The sequence below is a fragment of the Parasteatoda tepidariorum genome, chromosome 6 (assembly GCF_043381705.1).
Source record: "Parasteatoda tepidariorum isolate YZ-2023 chromosome 6, CAS_Ptep_4.0, whole genome shotgun sequence".
NCBI classification, from domain to species: domain Eukaryota; kingdom Metazoa; phylum Arthropoda; class Arachnida; order Araneae; family Theridiidae; genus Parasteatoda; species Parasteatoda tepidariorum.
Genome location: NC_092209.1, coordinates 2,858,889 through 2,884,210, shown reverse-complemented (window position 1 = coordinate 2,884,210; position 25,322 = coordinate 2,858,889). Strand labels below are relative to the sequence as shown.

Genomic DNA, 25,322 nt, shown 5'->3' with positions numbered 1-25,322 from the left:
ATTCTATAATAATTTTAACCAGTTTAAGTTAGAAATATAGAATAGTTTTATTGTGAAAGTGTTTGAAAATAATATTTACTATGACGGCTTTGATGGTTAAATGTAAAAAATTAATATAATCTGATTTCAATAAAAAAAAATTATTGAAATAAAAAAAATTATGTTTGCCATCCCTGATATCAATATAAATGTCTATATTAATTGAATCAACTTCTGTAATTCTTTACTGAAAATAAAAATTTCTAATCAGTCGATATTAGCATAACTTAAAAAGACATTGTCTTAAAAAACAAAATAAATTATATTTAATGGCTGAAATTGCTTACTTCCAGGTTCTATTCCCAAATATGTATAAAGATATGATAGTCAAGATTATATATGTAGATTAATTTTGTTAATAATTAGCATTTAAAAAATACTTTATAAGTTTTGTTCAACCATTCTTGAGTTTCACCTTTCCTAAAGAATCATTCATATATTTTTTTAACACGTAATAAGAAAAAATATTTAAATTTACATCCAAAAACAAATGATGTTTATAACATTGAAAAAAATACGAAAATATAGACAAATTGATATTTTTACATAAAATAAATAAAAAAAATCGTTATTTTTAAAAACTTTTAATCCCACTTTGGTAAAAAAATTAAAGCTTTAATTAATTTATATCTTATTATTAAAATATTCTTTAAATTGTTTTTCTGTACACGCATTTTATGATAAAATAGCAAAAACAAATTCCTACAGATTCCTTCTTTCTCAGATTTATAGATGATCTTTTGGCTATTAATTTTAACGATTTTGATATTTTAGCTAAACCAATTTATCCAAGTGAATTAATTCTTAATAAAATTAATATTTCAATTTCTTCAGCAAGTTTTCTAGATTTAACTCTTAAAATTAATGAAGGTAGAAAGAAAATACGAAAAAGAAAATACGATTATATGTAAACTTATTGACACAAGAAATGATTTTAACTTTCCAATGAAAATGATTTATTTTAATTCCCACTTAGTCAATAAGGTTTTTTCCTGTACCAATCAGATTTTTTGGTTTTACATAAATAATTAAAATTATAAAAAGTTTTTTTTTAAAGAAGACTGATAAATTTAAATCATATTAAATTAGTAACCATTTTTCTCAGTCATTCCTTGAATTTCATTTTTAAAAAAATTTAAACCACTAGTTTATATAGATTTCGCACTGATTTAATTTTTAAGATAGGAACTAATTATAATAAGCTATTCCTAAAGCCACTCGATGGAATAGTTTGGATGTAAGTACTTTTATACAGAATCAATTAATTTATTAAGTAAAGTTCTAAATAAATTGTGGTCTTTATAAAACAATTTTAATAATTTAATTTGAATTGTCCAGTGCAATTAACAGTTTTTTCAATACAATAATGCTAATACAATAGTTATATACTCAATACAATACTAACACATTGTATTATATATCAATGCAATAGTTACTCAATACAATACTAACACATTGTATTGTATATCAATACAATAGTTACTCAATACAATACTAACACATTGCATTATATATCAATACAATAGTTACTCACACTATTGTATTGATATATTTTGCTTTGGCTATATTAATTCAATATTAGAAATTTATTTGTGGATATAATTGTGTGAGCAGATGACGAGATTATATCTTTTCTTTACGTTGTTTTACGGTTTTTTTAACCTTTTTTTTAAAATCATAAGTTTTTTTTTAAAATTATTTTTAATAATTTTTCTTCTTCTCTTTAAGAAAGTTTTTCTTTTTGCTTATTAAAAATATTTTGCATTTTTAACTTTGTATTTTTATTTTTTTAATTTCTTTGTATTCAGTATTTACATTATAACTTTTTCGTAAGAAGTGATGTATATATTTTATTATAATTAAATATATTTCTTTTACACTATATATATATATATATCAATATAATCTTGCTGGGAAGAATTATCTGGGCTTTAGAACAGGCAAATAGCCTAAATATTTTAAAAGTTATTAAACTTTTTTAAAAAATCGCCAATTTAATTACATATTTCCACCTAGATGAAAATTATCAAAATCTCTACCTTATTCTCAGTTTTTGAAAATTTTATGAGCCCAAGTAATGCAGCATTGGAGTGAGTTTTTAAATACTAAAAAATTAAACCTTAAACACTTNTCGAAAATATATTTAATTCTCCAACGTTTAAAAAAAAATCTCAAATGGCTTAGATTAGAATGGAAAGTACGTAAACGCTTATTAGTTCACAGGAAAGCGCTAAAGGAAATGTTTCTTCAAGTTAGCTACAAAAATAATATTAACTTACTCTATTTTAACTTCCTAGATTAATCATAAAACCACACCAGTGATTGTAAATAATAGCGCCAATTCTGGCGACAACCGATAAGAATACCTCGATCCAGGAATTACAGAAATATTTTTTTTCCTCATCTCTCTCGGCTGATGAAATTGGAGTCAGGGCTTTCAGAATATTCACGATTTTAGAAGGATTGTAAGTAAGTTCTGAATTTAGAGTGTTTTATTTTTCTTAATGATGATGATAAACGAACAATTGTAGTGAGGGTAATGAAAGCTTTTTTCTTTATTGATATTTAAATAAAACGTCATGATTTTCCACTAAGATCGCTGTTGACACCCATAACTGTTGACGTTGCAGCGGCTAGAGGGAGGAAACGAGGAAGTGTTCTTATGCCATTGGCGACGTTTCTCTTCAGATGTTTGCCTGAATTGGCTGTAAATCGCTACTTATTGATCATTTCTCTCCTCTTGTCAAAAATTTTATAATGTTAAACGAATTGCAAAATAATGTTATCTCAAAATCAGTGTTATCATCATGTTATCTTATCAGTTTATTTCATTAAAAATTTTTTTAGCTTTAATGCATATCATTAATGGTAATATGATAAAAATTAATACCATTACTGAACTATATTCATATTTTTGATTATTGAATTTCTTTCTTAACGAAAAAAGACTCATAAAAATCATTAAATTCTACATTCCGATAAAAATATTTTAGTAAGTCAAAATAAAATATATTATTTCTTATAAAGATATATATTTATGCGAAGAAAAATATTTTATTCTGATAAAAATGTTATACGCATACTTTTTTTTCCAATTTTTTTATTTTATTTATTTTTTTACTAGAAAGGTTTTGAATATCATGCCATTAAAAATTATATACTCGCCATTCAAATTCGGATAAAAGTGTATGTTCTCAATTTTGAATGAGCGCAAAGAAATAGCATCTTTTTTAATTTGACAAAATTGTTTGTCTTCCGATATTTATTAGAATTTCCTATATTTATTATTTATTGGAGCTTTTAGTTCGCTGTTCTTTTCCTTTCATGTTTAATTACTATGTTTAAAGAGAACGATATTATATTTTAAAGAAAGCTCATAGTATTAAAAAATAATAATGAATTATCCATCACTATCAAAGATTAGAAAATTTTCAAACAGATCGGGGTTTTTTTTCCTACAACTTACAGCTTAGGCATTATTATTATTTTAAAAAAGAAGATGAAATTGCGACTATGAATATTTTAGGGATTGTAAATTAATCCTTGAATGTAGAAAAAAGTAATAACTTTGATCAAGCGCTATTTTCCGTGCAACTAAAGAAAACAACGTCAATGTTTCACAATAGATTCCGAGAAAAGTAGCTTGACAACTATTTCTTTTGTAGTGTTAACTCTATAAACTCTAAATTAGAATTAAAAAAAACTGATATAAAAAGTTATTATTTTTTTTAAAATTCTCTTTGAAATAACTAGCTTATCATACAAAAATGTTAAATACATAAAATTCTCAATTTTGAATTTTTTGCCGCTTACTTTGATTTTTCTATTGTACATCACTAGTAGGTTCCAAAACAGCTTTGAACGAAGGTTCACGTTAATTGTATCCTAATGTTTCGTGCGTCACAAAAAGTATTTTAAGAGTATTTCGTAATGACGAACTTCAGAACTTTTAAAAAATAAAGTAAGAAAATTAGAAGAGTTACAACTAAGCGAGAGAAAAAACAGTAAAAAAATTGTATCAAAACCTGACATATACTGTCATAACCTGACCTGACATAAACCTGACCAAGACATATACTGTTTCTAGTAATATAGGGAGGCGGGTGGAATAAAAACATCAAAACCAGTTTCATGGCCTTTTAAAATTTGTTGTGTTTCTTTTATTTATAGTTAAATTTCTCTCAGTTTCCTCCTGCTGTCCAGGGTTTTGATATTTTGAGTCCCGTCTACACTCTAATTTGTTTCATTTCAATTGTATGCTAGTTTTTTTTTTGTTTTGATTTATACGATATTATTTATGAAGTGTTGAAATATTTATTTATTATAATTTTAAAAAAAATTAGAAAATCCTTAACTTGTGACTCCTAATTTGCCTAGATTCATGTTTGAAACAATTATAAAAATCCTTATTCATGATGTTTATTACTAAGCACACTATAATAGTGTTTCTCTCTGAACGGAAAACTTTGATGTTCATCTAAAAGTGAAAAAAACCGTTGATTAAGATTTGAAATGAATCATCTATATCTCAGGAGTCATAAACGAGATTTGATACATAATTGTGATAAAGAAAAAGATGCATAAGTCATTACAGGCTAAGGTTATATGACGACGACTTTTATTCTTTACGCGTCATCATTGACGACTTCAATGTCGAAATCTTTTGTTGAGAAACTTCTTTCTTTTAAATAATGTACTTGTTTCGGAAAAGTAAGTTTTCTCTTTTTATTCACTCAAAGGATCCGTTAATTCAAATAGTTGACAGTTTAACTAAATATTAAAGTATTAGATATACCAGAAAATCTCGCTTTGCAAAGGAATAGGTATGTTGCAGCGAGAGTACGAAACATGGTGAATGTAAACATACTTATAATCGCTCTGGAGAATGATCCTATTTAATATTCGATTAGGTATCTATAATATAATATCTATTGATAGTACCAATTAATCTATTGATAATACCGATCTTTGCTATAAAGGACACCGTGCAAGGCTGTACCGAGCAATATCTCTTACTCTTGAATTGAAATATATGTCTGTATATATAAAACTGGATTTGCTCTAGGAAATAATATAATACACTGGATAATTAAATGTTTTTAATTAATAAAATATCAAATTTCAATTACAATCATATTTTAATATTATGATTTATTTTATAGCAGTTTTTCTGAATTATCCAGTATAATATATTATTACCTTGCGCAAATCCAATTTATCGGATTAGATCAGAAATTATTATATATATATATTTAAAAGATTTAAGACTTAATAACCGTGCATAAGCTGCAAGTACATAGAACCTATAAAGGAAGATAAAAACACGAAGAAAACAGAGAAATAAATAAAAAAAAATTTAGAAGAAGAGAAGAAAAAAAAGCAAAATGTATTAAAAATTAAAAAAAATAAGTAATTAAATAGAAATTAATTAAAAATATTTACAATGAAAAGATATATCGAATCAGAAGTTAGGAACCGCATTTTATTTGTCTGTTACATTAAAGCGATCAGAATTTTGCTCTAGGTCAGGGATGGCGAACCAATGGCACGCGTGCCATTTATGGCACGTGACACAATATTTTGGGCACCCCACCGATCGCAATTGTTCTTGCACTATGAATTGTTATTACACAAATGTTATTAAATTATGAAGCATATGTAACAATTAAATTAAAAATCACAAAAACAAACAAAATAATAAACAACTATTATTTAAAAAATTAACAATTAATGCTAAAAAAACAATTAATAACCATAAAAAGCAAATTAACAATAAGTAACTAGCAAAAAAAAATAACAGTTTTGCTTAAACTAACATCTTACAACATAATATAAGTTATTTGTCATCTAAATGTATTTTTTTCCCAATGTAAATAGTCTTGAGTTGATAGTATTTAGTATTATTATCTTCCCAATAATCACGAAGTGGCTGATGAAATTGGANTCAAAATTACTTGACGGCACGTCTATGACATCATTAAACAGTTTTTTTGAAAAAATGGCACATTGGTGTATAAAGGTTCGCCACCCCTGCTCTAGGTAATAGTATATTATACTAGATAATTCAAAAAATTGCTATAAAGTAAATCGGATTAAAATATTGTAATTCAAATTTGACATTTCATTAAATGAAAACTTTTAACTATTCAGAGCATTACATTTTTTTTTACGCAAATCCAGTTTTAAGGCCAATCTATTTTATTTTATAACTATCGTTGAACAGCCGATCCAATTTTGGGCAACTAATGTTCATCTCCCTACACTGGTGAAATTATGTAAGAGAATTTGCATATATTTTATCGAATTTCACAAAAAGAACTGAACTGAATGTAAAACCACTGCTTCTAGACAAAAATGCAAATCTTGTACATGAAATACGTCAGCGCACACGTGTGAGAAGGAGGAGCCAGTATGAGTGCGCGTGAGTTAAGACGCATTTCGTTCGCTAGCACACCTCGGTGAATTTCTTGGTGTTATTTTGCAGCAATAGGTTAAATTTTCAAATTACAACAGTAAAAATGAGTAACTACTAACATTTAGATGATAAAATGAGGTGGCGAATTGTGCGGAGGCTAGAAGCAGGCCAATCTCAGGTACAGATTTGTAGAAAGTTCAATTTAGCACCCAGTGTCGTGCGTTACTTATGGAAACAGTACCAGGATACCGGATTCCTCGAGATAAAGCCTGGACAAGGTTGTCCAAGATCCACGACGGCCAGAGAAGATCACCATTTGTCCATTATAGCGAGGCGTAACAGAGGGGCTTCAGCTCTCTCGTAACTTGTACGCAGTCACAGGAATCAGTGTATCACGGGTGACTGTTTCTAAACGACTTCGTGAGAGAGGGTTGTTTGCAAGATGGCCTGCTCCTTGCACCCAGCTCACTTCTACGAACAGGAAAATGGCTCTCAGCATGATACAGAGAGCATAGAGATTGGAATATGGATCAATGGGCGACCGTTCTCTTCACTGATGAGTCCCGGCTCACCCTACGTTCATATGGAGAGAACCAGGGACCCGCTACCTTTCCTCCAAAGTCCGTGAAATCGACCATTGATCGGGACAGGCATCATGTTGGATAGTCGCTTACTTCTCCATGTCTTTGAAAGAGGCTCTGTGACTGGTATTGCGTATAGGGATGAGGTCTTGGAGCCCTATGTTCACTTTTTCATTGATGCAGTTGACCTTGAGTTCATTTATAGCATAGAGCTTTTCTGGTCGACGAATTTCTAGAGAGTAAGGATATATTCACCGGATGGATAGGCCAGCCAGATCTCCAATCCTCAACCTTATAGAATAAGTCTTGAACTCTCTGGAGAGGCAATTACTGCTTGCTACCCCCCTCCGAGTAACACCCAGGAAATGAAAACAGCTTTCCTGAACGAGTGAGACCGCAGGAACTGTCTTATTTCAAGTATGACATCAGACTGCAAAGCCTGTATATCTGTAAGAGGGGACCATACCCCATTCTTTTTGTGTTTATTCTGCAACAGTTGTTTCATACCTTCTGACTCCAACGAGTGATACGCACGATCATGCGTGTGTACTTCAATTGTTGAATGGTTATTTCTTTTGTATTGTATCAATGTATGTACACATCGAATTTTATTAAAATCGGTTAAGTAGTCCTAGAGACAATCGACCAAGTAGGTAAATTATCTTAAATTCTTACACCAGTGTAGTTTTGAAATCAATTCATAATGCAAGGGAACTCCAGAATCAAGTATTGATCGATATTTACCGTCCTATAAACGGGTTGTGACAAGTGTGTAGCAGCAGTCGTATTGTTGGCCGTAGATGGCGCCACTGAAGAACAAGAAACGCACCCTCTGTTTTAAATTCGCACAGTTTCACCAAGCAGGCTTGCTGATATTGGCTAGTGGTGTTAAGAACCAAAAAAAATCAAATGGGGTTGTTAACTTTATTATGAACGCCCCTTAACAATATATCCTACCATTCTTTATTTATGTTTTAATTTCATATTTTATAATTTGTCAACTTAGTTATGAAAATATTTTTAAACCATATTTGTATGTTATTCGTAAGTACATGTCATCCTTTTTACCTTCTCTCATTATATATTCCCATTTGTATTTCCTTTTAAATTATTTAAAAAAAAAAATTATAAATTTTTGTGATATTTTTGCTTGATAAAATTTTGTTTACGAATCGGTTTCTTTTTTTATCGTTGGTTCTCGTCGCACTATTGTAGTAATATATTCAGCTTTATCTATATTAATGCTATGTTAGAAAGCACTATTTTTATGGATATAATCTTGTGAACTGTTGACGAGGCTATATCGTTTCGTTTCTTACATTTTCTGTTTATAATTATATATATATTTTTTAATTGTTTAATAATTTTTATTTTATTTATTTTAATTCTCTTTCAAAATATTTATCTATATATATATTATAAATATTCAGTTTTTAACCGTCGTTGAACAGCTGACCCAGTTTTTGCTTTTTATCACTACTAATGTTCAATTTCGTAGACTTGTCATTTTGAATGTAATCCAGAAGACGAGGGGACTCCGGAATCAAGTATTAGGAGTAATTTGCCTTCGTGGAGAACTTTTTTGATGGAACTGACCAACGCCTCCTAGAAGAAGGAAGGCCTCAGCACGGATCAATTTAGTAGTCCAACATAACGAATATGAACTGCGCTATGAGTGAAAATAAGAAAGATGTCATTACGTTTGGACTACTAAAGGATCAAATTTCTTGTTTCTAGTAACCAGCGCTGATGCCTTCCCTTTTAAGGAGGTATTAAACTTACCCGTTTCGCCGTGCATGGAGAGAAAATCTAACACGGTTAGCCTGATGACAAGGGGACTTCAACCCATGATCCGTCGACCACTGAGGATATTTTGTGTCAGCACTTATCATCCATTATAATTATGCATCATAAATATATATTATAACTTTGTGTTATAATTATATATTCTAATTATGCATTAAAATTATATTAAATAACTGTGCACAAAAAAAATTTCGTTTATCGTAAATTCCTGAGGTATGGTGGAATGCACGAAAAGTAATACTAACTTTTAGGTGTTTTCAAAAGAGTTATTGGAACCATATATTCAGGAATGTGACTCATACTTTAGTTGGTTCGTAGTATTTGTCCTATTGACGTTTTGACAATACAAAAAAAAACTCTTATAGAAAAAATGGCTTTTTGTCAATTATCAACTTAATGAAATTGTTTCCTTTAGAAGAAAAAAAAAACGAGTTTTTGTAATTTTTGTGAGGGAATTTAAAAACATGCTGGTCTTTCATCGCGGTAACTTTGTACTTTAGCGAAATGTTAATCCCTTTTTAAAACCAGCTTAATATAAAATAACCAGCTTGATATAAAAGCTTCTTGTTATTGTTTATTCAGTTCAAATTCGCGTTATCCATATTTTAAAGTGTCAAAACAGTTATTGTTTTGAATAAAATGTAAAATTTTCGGAAATCGTGAAATGTTTAATGTCTTTCTTCGAGTTCAAGATATCAAAGTTTTGACTATATATATAGTGAAACATCTTGAGAGCGACCACTCTCCGTTCCACAGTAAAATGATCGTTATTAGAGGTTACCTCCATTGTGACTTCCAAAATTGTAATCAAAGGAGCATTATTTTTCGAAAACGATTTTAACTTTAGTCAGTGTCATTTCCTTTGAGTGGAACTTTTGGTCGGAGTCGTAAAAAGACCGGATCTATGTAATAACATTTAACGTCTGTAAAAATGATCCCAACTGATATAATTATGTGGAAAAAAGCAAATTTACCAATTCTGAATGATGAAGTTATTTTAAATCAATAAATAATTATGTTTTTTGTTTAAGTTCGCATTTAATTTTATGTCATGAAAATGAGTTTACTTTAAAAGATGGGAAGAAGTTTGTTTGTTTGGGATGCTTGCTTTTTTCTAAAAAAGAACTTTTTTTTCTAATTTGACTTTCAACTCTAGTAAATCATCGATAGCATCGTCTTTAGTGTACACTCTGACTGCAACATGAGGATGTTATCGTCAAAAAGAGCTCTCTTTATTAGTGTCTCACACAAATATTTTGAATACATTTTAATCTACTTGTTTGTTTTTGTTAAATTTTTTGTTCCGATATTTTTCGCGTTTCCTTAATTGACCTTTTCCACATTTGGTACATATGTTTGCCTTGTCGCCTAGAGAGGTTTTAATGGTCTCTTCTAAAGGTTTTCTTTAACTCAAAGTCTATGGAAGAAAATTCCGCGCCTCCCAAAAGTGGTCGCAAATAGTGGTGGTCTTTCCTGAATGTATCTAAAGTGAAAACTATTCATCACGTCACTTTAATTCACAAACATCTTATCATTTGGCCACTAGTTATTAATGGTGATCTAATTTTTACGTTTTTTTTCTGTGCGCATTTAAATAGTTCACGTTTATTGTTCTAACATTTTCTGTGTTTTGTTACCATTTTTAACGCAACCGTTTGTCAAGAAACATCGTAGTCTAATTACAAATGGTACATTACGAAACGTGATCTATTTTTTTTAAAAGAAAACTTGTAACTTACCCTTGAGCCGGTGTCTGCAGAAAGTTAAAAGTTATTTTGTCTCCACTCATTTGTTTCCTTGTATTCTTAATTGGAAGTTATTGTCCTTTATAGAACGATTCATGACCTTCTTTTTTTCAAGATGCGTTTAAAATCGAATTTGTCTTGACAAAACGTCAAAATATTTTAATAGTTTCTTGTTATGTAATTGTATGTTTCGTTGTTTTTCATTTGAACCTTGAATTATTACTGTTTGAAAAAAATAATAGTGTGGTCATTCTGTTATTACTTTTATTAGAGCTAAGGAGTATTAAATTTTGGAATGTATATTACTTTAATTTTTCTTTTCTTGTTTAATTATTTTTTGTTATGGGTGGATTTTTTTTCTGATTTCTAAAACCTTATTTTATCCCAAGAAAAAGTAAAAATTTCAAAGACTACGTTTTTTATGTAGACTAAAAAAGAAGAAAATAATTTTGTCAAAATTGAATCGAAAAATTAAAGTATGGTGTGCATTACTTTCGAAAGACTTGGGAGGGGATTCGATTAATAGATTTTCACAAGTTGTGAAGGTTTTATAGTTATGAAATTTGACTAACAACTTATTTTAGCAGTCTAATAAAACAAGTAAAATAATAATACATAAAAAATAATAATAATGTAAATTTTCGTATATTGCGAATGTAAATTTACTTTGATTATTTTTTTCTTTCCTTGCTAAATTAGTATTAGTGATAAAATTTTCATTCTTTTGCTACGTTTTTTCAGTATATTAAACTTTTGGACTAAAATGTTTAGTTCTTATTTCATTTGCAATATTTTCCAATAATAAATTATATTATTTATTTCAGGTTTTATGTTACATCATTAAGTTTTTAAACAATAGTGTATTCCGAAAGATGGAATGTTGAAAGTTTTGTTTAAGTTCAATGAAGTATTATTGTCATCTACTACTGCTTACCGCATGCTTAATAATCAAAGTAAGTTTTAAAGTTAGTAAAGGTAAAATATATGTAATAGAGAGATTTTGCACTTTTACGTTAGCTCCTGTACGTAAGATTGGAGCAACTGCGCATGCTTGCTTTTATTTTAAATGCTACGCATCTTTGCTTTTTGTTGGCGCGATTTACGCTACTAGGACAAAGCTATAAGCTTTTTATAGCTGTTAAATGCTGTTTTCTGTTTAAGTCTACCTACGAGCTAAAAACATGGACATGAAATGCGAATTTGAAGAAATGTATTGATGAAATTTAGAAATGCATTGCGTCATCTTACAACCTTTCGTTCATTCAATAAATAAATAATTTTATTGGTGTTTGTTTAACATTATGCTTGTCTAATTGCACTAGTTCCATAAGAAACTAGATGTATTTTCGCTGTTTCAAAATTAAAAATTATATTCATTTTAGCTATACAATTTTGTTACAAGAAGTTAAAATATAAACAGAAGTTAAATAATCACTAGAAGTTAAATATCAATGGAAATTCAATAATACTTTTTTAATATAATAATAAGCTGCTTTCCTTATAGCTGAACTGATCTATAAGCTATCCAATTTTTCGACTCTCAGATCGGCAGTTTTACGTAGAGCAAAGAAGCATCTTGAATGGTATGGCACAGCTTTAAAAGAGATACTCTACATCCATTGTAAATGCTTGTTTCGATTTTGTGATCAAAGTTAAAATGATATTCCACTTCGTTAACGTTTTTAACTTATGGATTTTTGAAAAATCTCTTATTTTAACTAACGTAAGTTTGACTTTTTTTTTTCGCGGGCGCATGCGCAATTACTTGACTATCGTACGGAAGATAACGTAAATGTGCGAAATCACCCTATTATCCTATTTGGATCATTTTAAACGTATCACAAAACCACATTGTAAAAGTGAAAATTAGTTAAGTGTTGTGCAGGCTTTGAATATAGAATATCGAGAGATGGAGGTCAGTTGCCGTTTATTGTGGCACATATCAAAAGCACGCTTGGCATCATGAAACGTGCCGGCTTTCAGACTGTGCAATGACGCCAGAGAGTGTCACTTTGTGCCAACTTTTATAATAGTTAATGTCTTTTTGATGTTGACAAGTTTGTAATGTCTTCAGCAGTTGTTTTCCAGCATAATGCTAAAACCTACATGGGTTTTCATGATTTTTACCAGCTCAACTTAGACCTCACGTTCCCATCCTTTTGATGCATTTTATCACTCCCCCCCCTTGAATTCTCGGTTCAATTTTAGAACTCCTGGTATTTGTTGAAGTAATAAAACGCACCTCCAATTTTAAAAAGAATTGCCTTAACACATAAGAGAATTGTCAAAACACATGATGATCAATGTCTCAAACACTAATATCAAAAAATTTTATTTTTTTTATAGTAAAAAATAAAGTAGTATGGTATTTTTTAAAATTTTTAGCAATGGTTGTTGTATAATATTTGAATTGAAATTTAAGAATTTCGCAACTAACTGCAAAACCATATTATTCAAATACAATTCAAAGAAAAAAATTTAAATTCATTTTCGATTTTCTCATTTATTTTCATTAAAATATTTTTGAATTTCAAGTATGAAAAATTTACATCTGCTTATCCAAGGTAATTTTGAAACAAAAGAAAAACTAAAAATTTTGAAAAAAAAAATGGGTCGAATATTGTTTAGGCAAGCATTTGAAAGAAATTGATTTTATGATTCCTAAGTGTTATTTTTAATTTCCATTTCTCCGAAATTTCTTTCTCTTTTTTGTGCATTGAAAGTGTATAGTAAATATACAAGCGAATCTATTTGGTATTGTATAAATGAAAAATGTTATTTATTTCTGCTAGAATATATAACATGTAATACATATGTTATTCATCAATTTAATTTATTCTTAAAAACCACTCAATAGAAAAATTGCAGTTTATACAAAAAACAATAATAATATGGTTAGTTCAACACTTTTATGATAGGTCGATGTTAAGAAATAAATACCTTTTACCTAAATAAATGGAGTTGAGACAAAGATGACTGATAAAAGAGCATTCAATCAGTAAACCAAACTAATATCGCATAATGTCAGTAAGTAAAATTCATTAAAAAATTTTATAGTATGCTTTTTATACCAGCGCCTAAAATTTGATAGATATTAATTCACGAGTTCGCGAAAAATGATAATTTAAAAGTATGATTTTTTCTATTGCGCTTTTAAAAAATGATGAGGATACATGTTCTTTAAATTGTCATTCACCGGAGCTATTTAATAAGTTTTCTTCGAATTTGAGTGGCATTTATTTCTATAAATGTTACAATTGTACATACGTATAATGTACAGTGCGTATCATTAAAAACGCACCAGCCTGAATAACTTTCGATCTTTTGATCAGATCTTCACGTTCTAGCACTTAATCTTAATTTCCTTTTTTTTGATGGATTCCGATTTCTGACTCTTAAAAACTAGGGGATAGCAATCTATGAAATGTGGTTCCCATAGTTTGGCCAGGAAAGCGCTCCAAAGTTTAGACCCCTAAATGTTAATTTTACTTTTTGCGAAATTTCGCCATATCTCGAGAATTTTTTAAGCGAATTTAAAATATTTGAACAGATTTATACAATTTGTTTATCCAAAAGTAATTCCATGCATACAATAAGTTTTAATAAGCAATTATTATTTTTTATTATTTTATTTAATAATTGTCGAAAAGGTTTTGAGGTGTAAGGTGCATAATTTTTTACATCGATTTAAAGTATCTAATTTCATAAGCCAAAATGCAAAATTTGAGCGAAATCGGTTGATTTCTGAGAAATCGAATCTTAAAAAAAGTCGTATATTTAAAACTCAAGATAAAAATTTCTCAGCTACTATTTTACCGATTTTGCGCAAATTTTGCATGTTGCCGTGTAAAATTAGATAATTTAAAATGACGTAAAAAATTGTATACCTTACATTTTAAAATTTCTTCGACTATTATAAAATATCTACTAAAATTATAATAAAAATAAAAAATACATACTAACATTATAATAAAAATAAAAAATTTTTACTAAAATTATAATAAAAAAAATATTTACTAAAATTCATTTTTTGCATGGAATTATCTATAGATAAGCGAATTTTATAATTGTGTCCAAAAATGTTTCAACTCGCTTATAAGATTCTCGAGATATGGCGAAATACACAAAAAGTAAAAGTAAGATTAAGGGGTCAAAACTTTGAACCGGTCTCTTGCCCTAACTAATACGATCTCATTTCCTAGATTACGGCTACCCCCCTATATTTTGGAAAACGGAAATATGAATCCGACGAAAAAATGTGTGTTTATTCAGAGAAAGTACATTTTTGTGTCTGAGTTCGTAACTTAAAGTATCGTCTGCACTAAAAAATTGGTGTATTTGAAGGCACCCTTTCGAACCATTGAAATTGAGTCTTAGAACGTAAAGATCCAACAATAAGAGCGAAAGTTATTCAGGTTCGTTCGTTTTTTTATTTTGTGCACTGTTTAATGCTGCACGTGGATTAACCATAAACGTTTCATTACATTAAGGCTGGTAATTTTTTTTAGAATCCTTTGTTATTTGATTTGCCGCTGTAATTAAGAGTAACGATTGCTGTCCAAATCACTTGTATTCCAGAGCCTCACCATTTATAGTTATTGCCGTCTTAGTTTCAAAAACTATCTATGTTACTTTAAACGATGTGTTACAAGCGAATCAAATGCATCCTTAAGAATCGAAATAGCTTGAATGTTCCTTATCTTTTTTTTTCTTTCAGTGTTAGACTCATCCTCTGCATTCAATGTAGAAAAATCTGTTACATTTCAAAACTAAAGAGAAACTTCGCAAGAACTGTAATTTTTATTTAACAAAAAACGAATAATTCCAAGATAAGTTACTTTGAAACAGATATGGATAAGAGATATTTTGGTATCGACAGACCCTCTTTTATGTCTTTTTTTGTTTTTTCAGGATCAGCAAGCATGAAGTTAGCGTACGATTTGTATTTTCCCCCCGGAAATAGGGAGCAGAATCTACCCCCAGTCATACTGATGCACGGAATGTTGGATTCCAGGAAATCCTGGAAATACATCGCGCCCTGCATCGCTGAGAGAACTGGAAGAAAAGTAAGACACCCTTTCTTTGTTTCGCTCTCCTTTATTTTGTTTCTTAGTGTTAAACAGACTGTTGGTTCACCTTCCAATGAGGTGAACCGGGTTCGAATCCCAGCGATGGCTGGTTGATGCGAATTCAGCACCTGGCTCGAACCGACTGCACTGCTGACGTTAAATATCATCAGTGGATCATGGATATCATTAGAGTCTCCTTGCAGTTAGGCTAACCGTGGGTGGTTTTCCTCTTCATGTACCGCGAATGCGGGTCAGTTCAATACCTCCCAAGAAAGTAAAGACCTCAGCACGGGCAAAGAATGTGTCGGTTAAATTGAAGTTCTGATGCATAATATATTATAATCGGCGTTAAACAGCTGACCCAATTTTGGATATGGACTAAAAATGTTCAGCTCAGTAGCCTTGTCCTTTTGAACCCAATCCAAAAGAGAAGGCAACTCCTGAGTCAAGTATTGGGAGAAACTTGCCTTAGTGGAGGACCTTTTGAAGGAACTAACCCAAACTTGCGTTACATGGAGAGGAAAATCGCGAAAACCTCCCATGGTTAGCCTGACAGCAAGAGGACTCTAACTCATGATCCGTCTACCACTGAGGATATTTTATGTCAGCCATCGCTGAGATTCGAACCCCGTTCACCTCATTGAAAGGCTCATTGTATCCCTTGAGCCTCCCTAATGTATATTTGTGTTCAGGTGTATGCTATAGACGCTAGAAATCATGGTGAAAGTCCGTGGAATGAGCGAATTACGTTTGACGAAAATGCTGAAGATTTGAGGGAATTTTTCTCTCAACATCAAATTCTAAGAGCTTCCATTGTTGGTCACAGTATGGGTGGAAGGACAGCCATGGCGATTGCTCTCAATCAGGTATATTTTACGGAATCCTTATATACATCCTATTGGAAACTAAAAACGTATCGAAATGAAATATCAAAAATGCATACTATATGTTAATAACAACACAATATTGCAATGACACATATTTGCATTGCTTATAATAGTAACATTTGTCCGATTTATCTGAATGACCAGTGGTCTGAAAAACTACGTTTTCTTTGCATTTAACTACAACTACTTTATTACAATTGTAGTTAACTACGACTACTTTTTTCGAAATGTACGAAATGTAGTCACTACTTTACTATTGTTAAAATACAAACTTAATCGGATAATGTAATTAATTTTTACCAATACTCAAAATGATATCGAATAAAAAACTGGCTTGGTCAAATATGAGGAGATATTAAGAAGTTTTAATTCATGTTTACATATAGTTTTTATTCTAAAGTACTTTTTACGATTTTTTTATTTCTAACTCTATGCTTTTATCGCCAATGATCTAAGAAATGATAGGACATTATCAAATATATGTGATTGAAATGATTAATGCTTTTTATATCCTCCATGAAATAAATTGCATTGCGAAAAACCACCCTGAATAACGTTCGATCTTATTATCGGATCTTCACATTCTTGGACTTCAATCTTAATGGTTTGAGGGGGGGGGACCGCTAATAGGCTAATTAATTAATGCAGACGATATTTCAATTTGCAAAATCAGACACAAAAACATATTTTATAGTTTCTGCGAAATCGAATTTTAAAAAAATCAGATATCGTACGTTGACGGGACCGTGAAGTATATGCACTCATCAGATTCGAAAATAATTTTGCGTTTGAACTTTTTTTTCTTTATTTAACTAATATTAAAGTAGTTGACAGGAATTACTACAAACTATTGTTTTTTTGTTCTCACTACACTACTTCTTTTAAAAAGTAGTGTACTACACTACAAACTAAGTATTTTCCCTACTTGTACCTCCCTACTTCCAACCACTGTGAATGACTGTCATCTGACAGTCATTTCTATTTTTATTGTTTTAGTCATTGATTGCTTAGGATAACTTTCATAGACGATTTTTTTTCTCTCTGTAACGCGTAAACACCTCCAACGCTATTTTGGTTCTTTTAACTCCACTTAATGACTCTTAATCTTGTTGCACAAAAACTGTGAGACAGAAATTTGAAATGACGAAGGTGTATCGAAAAATATACAGGACATACAATGGTATAAACAAATTTAACATTCGTCAAATCTCTAATAAAACAAAAAAAATCAACAATCCATTTTTTACGCGTAGCGAGATCTCAGTGTTGACATCATTTGTTTCAAGGGACCACCCTAGTCGTACTTCAAGCTAATGACTTTCTGCAGGTAGATTGACAAAATATTGGACTTGCCGATTCTCCTGACTTCATTTTGTGCAAAGAATGTGTGCTGACGTGAATGAGAACTTTTTTTACCTTACAACCCCCTGGAGGTGCCTCTTTTTTGTAATAAATTGTACAACTTATTATGCTTGAAAAAGCAAATATAAGGACGTATATAGAAAATAAACATTAGGTAATCAATTCGTGAATAAGAAGAGAGAATTAGTTAACACGCGGGTCACTTCATTTTTATTACATTTTATAAAAAGCTAAAATAAATATTTTATTTTTTTCTTAACCACGTAACGGCTAACTTTTTATCTCAACACAAATGTAAAACTTATTAATATTCACTTTTGCTACCAAGTAGAACATTCAAAACTATTTATAACCTATGATTCTTTATTTCTCTTACCACAAAAATATTTCAGTTGCAGGGATATATTAATTCTCACTGTCTTTTTGACGATTCGCTTTCACCAAATTCTTTTCAAATTTCATATTGATTACGGGGGTCGGCTTTATTTTTATCTATGTTATTTTTCGATAAATCGCCCACCATGGATCTCTTGCCATATTCCTTACTGTCCATACGGAACAATTCACTCACTTTTAATTATTGGCGAACGGACTGGGGGCTTCGGCTTCTCAATCCCAGCCGTTGAATTCATATCTTAGCAGAAATTCTTGATATAAAGAGAATGATACTCTTGAACCCCCTATTTATTTTATAATTTTGGAATGTGCCAAGTATTTGCATAATAAATAAATTTTTAATAAACGATTTACTTTATTTTTCTGGGGATAAAAATCCCTCCTTCATATCCAAATTAAAGTGTATCTGAAACGGTCATAATACTACATCCACAATTGAAAAAGGACTATACAACCACGAAAATAGTATACAAGTGCTTCATTTCTGTAGGACAAACCTCAACTGATCTTTTCTAGATTGATTCATTTTTCGAACTCTAACCATGGTTTGAGTTAAAAATGTTTTCATCCTCTGGATGGGCCGGGATAGTCTGGTTGGCAAGGCGCTGGACTCACGTTTGTGAGAACGGGAGTTCGAATCCAGCCTTCTGAAAACTCCCCATGTAGTCAATGACGACTAGTGCGCGTTAAATCTGTCGGGTCACAAAGTCTCCCATGTTTCCATAACAAATAAATACCTTGGGGGGTACTGAATTGGAGACTGATCGTTCTCTGGTTCAGGTCAAAATTACGATTTTTGGACGAATGAATGTATGTATGAATGGGTCCGCCCTATAAACGGGTGTGACGTATGGGTGTGGCAGAAGCAGAATTCTTAACCATAGATGGCGCCACTGTAAAACCAGAACAATCGCACCCGTTCTGTCCGACGACAACAACATCCTCTGTATGACATTCATCATGTATCGATCGAATGTTTGAAGAACCCTGTGTATGACTCACCTAGTTGTGTATTTTTCAGCCTCAGTTAGTGGAGAAAATAGTTGTGGAAGACATGAACTGTCGTAATTTCAAACCCACTCAGTCAGGAATTATGGTGCAGGTGATAGAAATGCTGAGAGAATCTCTCAATCACATTCCACCAGGATCAGACGAAAGAACAGCCAAAAAGTCAGTAGCCAAGTATATCGTCTCACTGTTTGCACAGGTGAGTACACAAGTTTCATTTCGTGACAAAATCTCAATTATTTACCTTTTTCTCTGCTCACATAGTTGCTAGCTGAATCTGAGTTACCAAAATAACTAAACTTTTAATTATCATAAATTAACTTTTTGTTAGATGCTAGGTAATATTCTCAGATTGACTTCGGGTTCAGAATGGACACCATGATTTAATCACTTCTTTATTTTTTTAAAAAATCGTTCATTTAAATCATTTTTTATACAGAAAGAACTTCTTGATTCCATTCAAAAAAAATTTATTTAGGATATTTTCTTGATATATTCTTAAAATTGAGATTTTTTAATGTCTGATCTCATCATTATTGAAAGTATTATCAAGAAAAATAACAAAAAACGAACCATCCTGAATAACTTTTGATCTAATGATTGGATGTTCATGTTCCTCTATCTTAATGGCTCAAGAGGGTGAACTCAAATGCGCTAATTAATAAGTGCAAATGATATTTTGAGTTACGAAACCAGAAACAAAACGTACTTTCTCTAAATAAACATACCTGTTTTTCAATGGATTTAGATTTCTGACCCCCAAAATCGAGGGGATAGCCTCAATCTTAGAAATAGGGTCCCGATAGTTTGGTCAAGAAAGCGGTTCAAAGCCCCTTAATCTTAGTTTTACTTTTTACGTATTTTGTCATATCTTGAAAACTTTTGAAGAGAAATCAAAAAAAATTTTCACGCACTTATTAAACTCGTTTATCCAAAGATTATTCTATGCCAAACGTAAAATTTTGTATGTATTTATTATATGTTATTATTTTAATCAATAATAGTCGAAAAATGTTTGAATTGTAAGGTATGCAATTTTTTTACATCATTTTAAAGTATGCAGTTTTACATGACAAAATACAACATTTGAGCGAAATCATTTGAATAGTTCGACTTTCGACTATTAATAAATAAAATAATTCAAAATAATATATATTTATTAAAATTTATTTTTTGCATGGAATTATCTTTAGATAAACGAATTTTATAATTGAGTGCAAAAATTTTTCAATCTGCTTAAAAATTTCTCGAGGTATGGCGAAATACGCAAAAAGTAAAATTAACATTTAGGACCGCTCTCCTGACCTAACTACTGGGACCCTATTTCCCAGATTGCGGTATTTGAGGGGGAGGTCATAAATCCGTATCCGTCAAAAATAAGATATGTTCATTCAGAGAAAGTACGTTTTCGTGCCTGATTTCGTAACTTAAAATATCGTCAGCACTTATTAATTATCATATTGAGGTCATCCCCTTAAAAGATTAAGATTGAGTTCTAGAACGTGAAGATCTGGTATACAAATAGAATATAGAATAATGGATTTTTTGTATGATTCCTGATCTAAATTAGTGTAATTTAATTTGATATGCTATTGACAAATATGGTCTTAGTCACTACAAATTCATGTAAGTATCGAACTAGAACAAAAATAACTATGATATTATTTTTATAGTAATTATTTTATAACAATTACGCAGAATTTTAAACCATGTTTGTTAGAAAAATCATTTTAAAATTTGAAATTCTTGAAAAAAAATAATTGAAAATGCGCTAGATATGAGCATTTAAAGTAGCCTGGTCGGAAAACTTTGAAACACTATTTCACTGTGGAAAATAGTCTGATTTGAATATCGATGAAATTCAATTTTCTAAGTAGTTTTCGTAAATTTTGAAGGAAAGCAGTGAAGGGTGAGAAGTTTTCCACAAATTTCCTTTTGTATCTAAAAGGAGGTTTTGTAATAAGTGGTAATATCGTAACATAATTGTCCGCGGGCTACGAAATGTAATGTCATATAGAAAAGAAACGTGAAATAAAACGTACTTTAACAGGTCTCCCGTAAAACGGTATCCTTTAAAAAAAAATCTTGTTTAATAGTACAAAATGAAATTTGCGAAAATCTCCCAAACATTCAGAGATTTCTTACAAAATTTACAAAAACTATTAAGAAAATAGTTAAAAACTGTATTTTAATTTTAAAGAAATTTATATCAGATAATAGAAATATTTTTCCTCGTATGACAGAAAAGACTATTTTATATGTTATATCTTGTGTAATATTATTGTTATTAATCAAAAATTTCTCTAAAAATTTCGTTTAATTCTATTGACTATTTTTACAGTTTAAGGTAAATTAAAAAATGCTTTTTGTTTTAAAAATGTCCCCATGAATGTAAAAACCAAATAAATTTTGTTCTGATGTATTGAATCGTTTCGATTTATTATTATATTTAGTATTCTAGATTTATTATTTTATTTTATATTTTCAATTCTTTTTTCTTTTGAATCCTTTATGTGTTATGCTTTTATTATGTCGAATGGTTTAAGATTTATTTTAGTGGTCTACCTTTGATGTTCTATTAAATGTGATGAATGGTTCGATTTATTAATCTATTAAATATTTTAGGTTTGTTATTCTGTTAAATGCCTATTTTATTGCATGTTTATTTACATGATGTTGTTTTAAGTGTATTATGTTTATTATTTAGTTGAGTGATGTACTGAATGTTTTGTTTTATTCAATAGAATGTTCAAGGGAATTTTTTTCGTTTCTATGAAATAGTCATCTTAATGCTTCATGTTTTCTTCCAAGGAATAGTCTACTTATTGTTTTTTATTTTATTCCATGGAATAGCTATTTAATGTTAGATGCTTATTATTCCACGAATTGTCTGAGGTGTATTAATGCATTAAATAGCTTAGCACTAGTAGGATAGTTAGTTTCAACTGGAGGATTTATTTTATTTAATATTTTAATTTCATTGTTATATTGAATTGTTAAAGTTTATCATTTCAATCTATTTTTGATAGGCTTATTATTCTATTAAATGGTTTAAGCATATTATTTAACTGGATGGTTCAGATTTTTTATGTTACTTACTTTTTTGCTTCCTTTTATTATTAACTGGTCTAGGTTTTTTTTTCTACTATACGTTTTGGTTTGATTATTCGATTGAATGGCTTTGGTTTATCGTCCTATAGCAGGGATGGCGAACTTGTGGCACGCGTGCCATTTATGGCACGCGACACAATATTTTGAGCACGCCACCGATCACAAAGTTCACTATGAAGCATATTAAAAATTAGATTAAATTTCACAAAGAACAAAAAAAAATAGGCAATTATTGACAAAGAATGTAACAATTAAAGTCATAAAACAATTAATAACCATAAAAAAACAAGCTAACAATAAATGACTAGCAAAAAAAAATGATTAACAGTCTTGCTTAAACTAACATCTTACAACCTAATATAAGTTATTTGTTATCTTATCTGCAACAACAGAAGTCACACTGATGTTACTTAAGTTGAACTACGCGTATAACTGAGACATTGCAAAATGTTTTTTTTTTATAGTAAATAAATAGTTTTGAGATGATACTATTTTGTATCATTATTTTCCCAAAAATCACGAAGTCAAAATTATTTGACGGCACGTCCATTATCTCATTTAACGTTTTTTTTTAGAAAAAATGGCACGTTGGTGCTTAAAGGTTCGCCACCTCTGTCCTATAGAATGATTCGGGCTTATAATTCAATTTGATGTTTTATTACTATATCAAACGGTTTATGTTTATTATTTTATTGTTCAGACTACAGGAAACGAAGTGAAGAGGAAGAAAGACTCCCGATATGATCTGAGTATGATTCCTCTAAAGCGTGATGGTTCGAGTTATTCTTGGGAAGCGAACCTGGATGCCTTGGAGAAGATGCTCACCACAGACAGAATTACACAGAATTTGAGTGGAGTGTTCAGGGGGGATGCCTTATTTCTCTATGGAACGAAATCTTTTTTCAAAGTGTAAGAAACTTTCTCTTTGTGAATCATGTCATCAAAGAACCATAGATAAATATTTCAGATCATCACACAATCATTATTACTAAGGATTTTATTTCAGCATTTAGACGTTTTATTTTTCAATTACCATTTCTTACCGTTTACAATTTGATAAAAAGCCCCTGTTCGCGTAAACATATTTATTTCTGAGGCTATTAAATTCGGATGTTGCAACTTTAACGATTTATCCGTAATTAATTCATATGCAAAACTAAGGCCTTACGATTGAGGTTTAAAAATTACGGTTTTTTAGAATTTCCATAATATGTTTACAATAAGTTTTACGCTGCCAGAAGTAATGAAATTACGTTGTTTTCAACTAATCAACCGTTGTTTTCAACTCATTAAACAGTTCTAAAACAAATAAATAAAAAATAACTTAATAGAAACGGTACACAAAAACAGTTTAATGGAATAAAAAGTAAACAAATATCTTCTCTCCCCATTTCCAACCAGCTATCTGAAACCTGCGTAAAATTAGATAAACTCAAATCTCAAATGATTAGAGCAAACATTTTTAGTGTTTCAAATGAAATGCACTGAAAAATTAAAAAGAGCTTTACTCTGCTGCAAGATAAAAAAAAAATTTTAAAAACGCTATCCCTATGGAGAGAGCCTTTTTGCACGTAAGTGCACGCCAAATGGTTGCCAAGCTCCCAACCACGAACGTATATCAACATCACCAACTTTTTTTGCTTGCTTTCTTATTAATAAAAATTATCAATTAGCAAATAATAAGAATTATTAAAAATGATTCCTAAAAATCGTAGCAAATGTGGGTCCTTCTGTTCGCATTTAAAGAAACTGATGAAAGAATTAAAAATACTGTTTCTTGCAGGCCATTTTCTTCTACAGTAAAACGGAAGTAAAAATTCTTTATCTCTCATTTGATTCGTTAAGAGCATGTCAGCATGCGTAAAACCTGCTATTTTTAGTGGTCCAATAAAATCCAATGCTTCTGTAACGTCAGATAGTTGTTTCTTTTTCAAGAACGAATGTTCTCCTTATTTATCGATATATGTCTCCAGGTCTAGGATTCTAGTAAGACTGCAAAACTATAACTTTTTCTTAACAATTCTATGATCTTAAAAGATAGCATGAATCAAACTTCTGTGTTTAATTTGTAAAAGCTTTTATATTGCTTAGAAAACATATTTGTATAATTTGATAGCTAAATAAACTATATGAAGTCGCGGACGATTACTTAAATCCTATGAAGCGATGATCTTTTCTCAACTTGCATGTTATAATGAAGTGTAAAATAATTTAGTACTTTTCCCTTAGTGTTACATTTTTTTTTATTTAATAGTAAAGTTGTGCAAAATTTTATAAATATCAAATACTTATCTAGAACAATGTAGTATAAACACCTTAAAATTGCGTTAATTGGAAATTCGTAAACGCTAATAGCATATTTTTCTGTATTTCCGAGTCCTTGTACATTTTTGTCATTTTAAAGTTTGAGCATTTTTTTCCGACGTAATCGTTATTTCCGTCGATGCATTTTAATTTATATGTTTTCAATCAGGCATATACTTTTGCAGTCACCTTATAACTCCTTAGTATCTAATAAATTATTAATTAATAAATGTTTTATTTTCATGAGTAGTTTTTTTTATTTAGTTATAAATGTGTTCATTCTATTTTGCAGTGAAAAAGATGAGAAGATCCCGAAACTCTTCCCACGTGTCACTCTCGTTGGAATCGAACGAGCGACCCATCTTCTGCACTTTGAGTTTCCTGACAGATTCATAGACGAAGTTTCTTTTTTCCTCAATAATGGTCTCGAACTTAAAGCCAAATATTAATAAGAACTCTCTCTCTTGCGTGTTATTTATTAAAAGAAAATGTACAAATAATTGTATGAATGGTTATTTGATTGTAAACTACATGTTTTTTCTTTATAAATGTAAATGAATGTGTTTTTGTAAATGAAATGAAAATGTTTTAGTTTTGAA

The 25,322-nt window shown here is 30.1% G+C and overlaps 1 protein-coding gene and 1 long non-coding RNA gene across 7 annotated transcripts in view; one reads left to right on the top strand and one right to left on the bottom strand.

Annotated features, from left to right (window-relative positions):
- Positions 1-2,459, bottom strand: part of LOC139425868 (uncharacterized) — a 10,177-nt gene extending 7,718 nt beyond the window's left edge. The window contains exon 1 of the long non-coding RNA XR_011636933.1: positions 2,319-2,459. This is a non-coding gene — a long non-coding RNA (uncharacterized lncRNA). The remainder of the gene's footprint in view (positions 1-2,318) is intronic.
- On the top strand, positions 2,376-25,322 carry LOC107453900 (sn-1-specific diacylglycerol lipase ABHD11). Of its 6 annotated transcripts, none has more exons than XM_016070910.3 (7): positions 2,376-2,508; positions 11,411-11,539; positions 15,498-15,652; positions 16,348-16,521; positions 19,322-19,507; positions 23,120-23,328; positions 25,016-25,322. In XM_016070910.3, exons 2-7 carry the CDS (start codon positions 11,464-11,466, stop codon positions 25,170-25,172), a joined length of 957 nt encoding a protein of 318 aa, XP_015926396.2. In that variant the 5' UTR covers positions 2,376-2,508; positions 11,411-11,463; the 3' UTR covers positions 25,173-25,322. The 6 variants fall into 6 exon arrangements, with proteins under 6 accessions (XP_015926396.2, XP_015926397.2, XP_071038018.1 ...); XM_016070911.3 differs by having other exon boundaries at positions 2,390-2,504; XM_043044631.2 differs by lacking the exon at positions 2,376-2,508 and adding an exon at positions 4,667-4,749.

What these genes read in the sequence shown, in the direction of transcription:
- LOC107453900 (XM_016070910.3), top strand. Translation starts at nt 11,464, where the DNA reads ATGTTGAAAGTTTTGTTTAAGTTCAATGAAGTATTATTGTCATCTACT. An exon ending in CCGCATGCTTAATAATCAAA is followed by an intron (nt 11,540 to 15,497) that starts GTAAGTTTTAAA and finishes TTGTTTTTTCAG; the next exon opens with GATCAGCAAGCATGAAGTTA. An exon ending in TCGTCTCACTGTTTGCACAG is followed by an intron (nt 19,508 to 23,119) that starts GTGAGTACACAA and finishes TTTATTGTTCAG; the next exon opens with ACTACAGGAAACGAAGTGAA.